The sequence below is a fragment of the Branchiostoma floridae genome, chromosome 4 (assembly GCF_000003815.2).
Source record: "Branchiostoma floridae strain S238N-H82 chromosome 4, Bfl_VNyyK, whole genome shotgun sequence".
In the NCBI taxonomy this organism is placed as follows: Eukaryota; Metazoa; Chordata; class Leptocardii; order Amphioxiformes; family Branchiostomatidae; genus Branchiostoma; species Branchiostoma floridae.
Genome location: NC_049982.1, coordinates 26086975 through 26090658, shown reverse-complemented (window position 1 = coordinate 26090658; position 3684 = coordinate 26086975). Strand labels below are relative to the sequence as shown.

Below are 3684 nucleotides of genomic sequence, written 5' to 3'. Positions count from 1 at the left end.
CTATCCCGTCATGCCTCGCGTGATGAGCGGGTTTGATACCATACGCCCCACATGTGGTCTCACTCCGTGTCGCGAACCGGACAGAGACGGTCGCACCATGGACGCTCCGACTACTGCTCCTGTACTGCGCGGAGACGCTACACTAGTGGGTCAAAATATTATGGAGGTACTGAAAACGGTGATGGGAGACACCACCCTCCCGGAGGACGCCCTCCTCGCCAGATTCCAGGAGGACGTCCCGCTCAAGAACCACAACACCGACGACCTCATGGAGCGGCTGGAAGCCCTCACCGGTGAACCAACCAACATGCTCCTGGCGATGACGGGTCTGGACCCGAAAGCCCACACAACCATCCTTCGCCTGGCGCATTTCCTCATCGTGTCCGCCAACGAGACGACGGCCCCCAGACAGCCCATCCGGGCGTCGAAGGCGGTCAAAAGTGCGGCCCAGGCAGTCTCCAACCTCCTGCAACCTCAACACGACCCGCCTCAGGAGACGGACCGTCCCACGACAGCGGCAGCAAAGACCGACGGCGCCTCCTCGTCTAGCCTTCCTCCACCGGCCAAGAAGGCAAGAAAGACCAAGCCAACCCCGCCGGAGGAAGACTCAAACTCCGATAGCGAGAACGATCTCGAGGTTAGTACGGTTTTTTCTGGGTCAGTCCTTTGGTATCCCTGTGAATTAGTGTTAGTGGGGACGTCTTTTGCCCCACAGAAACGTCACTCTGCTTTTTAGCCGAGCGGGTAGAAGTTGTTGCTCCCCGCGGAAATGAAAAATTTTACCCAGTATTTCCCTATCCGAGCAGGTGAAGTTGTTTTGCCTCCCGAGAAATCGAAGGGGTCTCACACGAGTTTTCCCAACCGAGCGGGTGGAGTTGTCGCTCCCCGCAGAAACGAATGAAATGTCACCCTGGGCTTTCTTAACCGAGCGGGTTGAAGTGGTTGCTCCCCGTGAAAACGAAAAGTCGCTCACGATTTCCCCCAATCCGAGCGGGTGGAGTGGTCGCTCCCCGCGGAAACGTATAAACGTCCCTCTAGAGTTCCCCCCCGAGCGTTTTTGGATGTGTTTGCTCCCCGAGGGTACGGAAAGGACTGTAGTTTGTATACTCTTTGATCCGAGCTAAGGGAAGGTTTTTTTTTTTTTTTTTTTTTTTTTTTTTTTTTTTTTTTTTTTTTTTTTTTTTTGTCGCCATCCACAGACACGGCACAAAACGTCACTAGGTTTTCCCTACCGAGCGGGTGAAGTTGTCGCTCCCCGTGGTGACGGAATAAGACGCGATTGCTGTATCCCCTTTCACCGAGCGGGCTGCAGTTTTGTTGCCCTCCCAAGAAACGAAAAACACCACCTTAAATTTTTCTGGCCAACAGTTGTAACATCCGTTTGTCGGTAACGTATTCTCCTTCCTGAGAGGGCTAATTTTCATCGAATGAAGGGCGTCGGTTTTTCTTTGTCAGACTAGACTAAAGTTTTCTACATGGCACTTGCTCCTGTAAGAAGAAATAACATGAGTTTTTCTCCCGTACGTGTCGGGACAGACCTGACAATTTGACACAAGCAACACGAACGAAGATTAGTTTTTTCCCTGGTGTCCAAAAGCATCAGCCTATCTCCTAGCTTAACGCGATTTAAGTATTGTATCCCTCCTCAAGAGCACGAAACCGAAGGGATTGTTTTTCCCCGATCCAACAAAAAATTTCCTTTCCGGAATTTAGCCTACCCCTAGTTGGTTCCCCTCACCTCTCGATTGGCTTGTGCAGATTTCTAAGTACAGGTTGAAAGAGAGTTGAGAGAACTAGTGTTTTCTCTTATTTTTTTTTTCAAATTTCCGAGATTTGCCCCAGCCAGGTGTCTCTCATTTTCTAACCGTGGGACCGGAGTTATCCCTCCAGGCTCCTAATGGCACCCATATCTAGTAAGACAGAGCCGCGATTGTCAACAACATATTTTCACAGCATGATGCGTCCGTTCCCATCACCCGCTAATTGATCACAACGTTCCACCGGGTCGCGGCCTATGCCGACAAAGACTCCCTACCGTCCCTGGTTGATAACACGTGTCACCCAGAACCACCAGACCCATACACTGATTTGCGACAGCGAACGGAAGTTCGGATGACTGAAATCCTGACGTTTTGGTTTTGTCCAATTTTCTCCCCAGGAGGGCTCGCTCCATCGAGAAGTGGAGAAGGTGAAGGAGATCTGTAGAGACCCCCTCATTCACCGATACCCCTACAAGCTCCAAAAAGCGATGATGCGCCTGGTAGAGGAAGCTACCCGGACCCGGGCCAAGAAGGGGGTAGTGAGACGTCTTGAGCGCATAACAGACTTCTGCCTTAGGCTCTCCGGGAAGGAGGGGGTCGGGGAGGAGGTCCTCGGCCTGTTGATGACCCCGGCGGAGCGCCGCTTCATGGCGGAAGCCAGGAAAGCAGAGGCCAACCTAGACAACCGTGGATCCCAGGCATCCTACAGGCAGAACTACCGGGCCCCGCCGGCAACCTGGGGATCGCCAACGGCTTGGGGACCACCGGCAGCCTGGGGACCGCCACAGGGCTTACCCCAGTCCCACCGCCCGTGGAGCCGGGGCTCCGGTGCCGAGGGATGGGGGCCACCTTCACGCCAGCCCCCTGCGTCCACCCCGCGCCGCCCCAACGGAGAAAAGTGCTTCAACTGTGGGGTGAGGGGGCACTGGAAGGACGATTGCCCCCTCCCTCCGAAGAAACGACGCTAGAACCACAGATAGTTACCCGGCAAGTTTAAACTGGACTTGGACAGAACACGGATTCGAACAGAACACTAGAGATTAACAGACATAGTATACACTGTTTGTATGTACGTGACTAGTTCAAAAGTTGACCGCCTATGTCAGATACTACCACCTTTATGAAGTAACATAACCTTCTATGAGTGAGTGGATGACACAGATAACATACGAAGTAACTCTGGAAGACTGTTGGTCAGATCTAGAAGTAACCCTAGAATTAGTAGAAATAGATATTAACAAAGCATTGACTCAGTTAGAAAGTTTCTTTCCCTCACGTAGACACATGTAGGACAGAGGATGTGATAGAAGAAAGACAACATAAGCTGATAACAGGATAAAGTGACAGATCAACCAAGTGTTTTGTTTCCTTTTCCTTGTAACACGAATAGAGACTGTTTGAACCCCCGTCCGGAGTTTTTCCCTCCATATTACCAATCTCTGTAGAAAGTAGAACGAAAGAATAAAGTAAAAAGTGTTGCATACACACATATATCCGTGTCATTTCTCCTTGCCTTTTGGTGCTTTGACCTTAGAAGCAGGGTGAGCGTCAGATGATTGTGATGGATGCGTAGTCCTATCTGAGCCAGTGACCCCAACAAGAAGTACTGACCAGGTAAAAGAAAGGCTCTCCGTCTCCCCTTTGAAAACCAAAACGGCCTTGGATAGACACTGTAACGCACTTTGGCTTCTCGGTTTCCAACTTCTCGGAAGTATATTTCTAAGAAAGGGAGTAGATACACGTGTAAAACAAAATAAATAAAAAAATAAAAAAAAATTCTCTTGTATTTGTTATCGGAACGATTCGGTTCCGCAGTTACAGTTTGTCGCGGTCCAAAAAAAAAAAAAAAAAAAAAAAAAAAATTGGGAACAGGAGAGACACTTCAATCTTCAGGAGTTACAGTAGATATCTTACACCACAGGAA

At 50.2% G+C, this 3684-nt stretch overlaps 1 protein-coding gene across 1 annotated transcript; it reads left to right on the top strand.

The window, feature by feature from the left end:
- The first annotated feature begins 6 nt into the window (after positions 1–6).
- Positions 7–3251, top strand: LOC118414463. The gene is made up of 2 exons (XM_035818518.1): positions 7–637; positions 2159–3251. The coding sequence occupies exons 1-2, from the start codon at positions 11–13 to the stop codon at positions 2726–2728; spliced, it is 1197 nt and encodes a 398-aa protein (XP_035674411.1). The 5' UTR covers positions 7–10; the 3' UTR covers positions 2729–3251.
- The last annotated feature ends 433 nt before the right edge of the window (positions 3252–3684 follow it).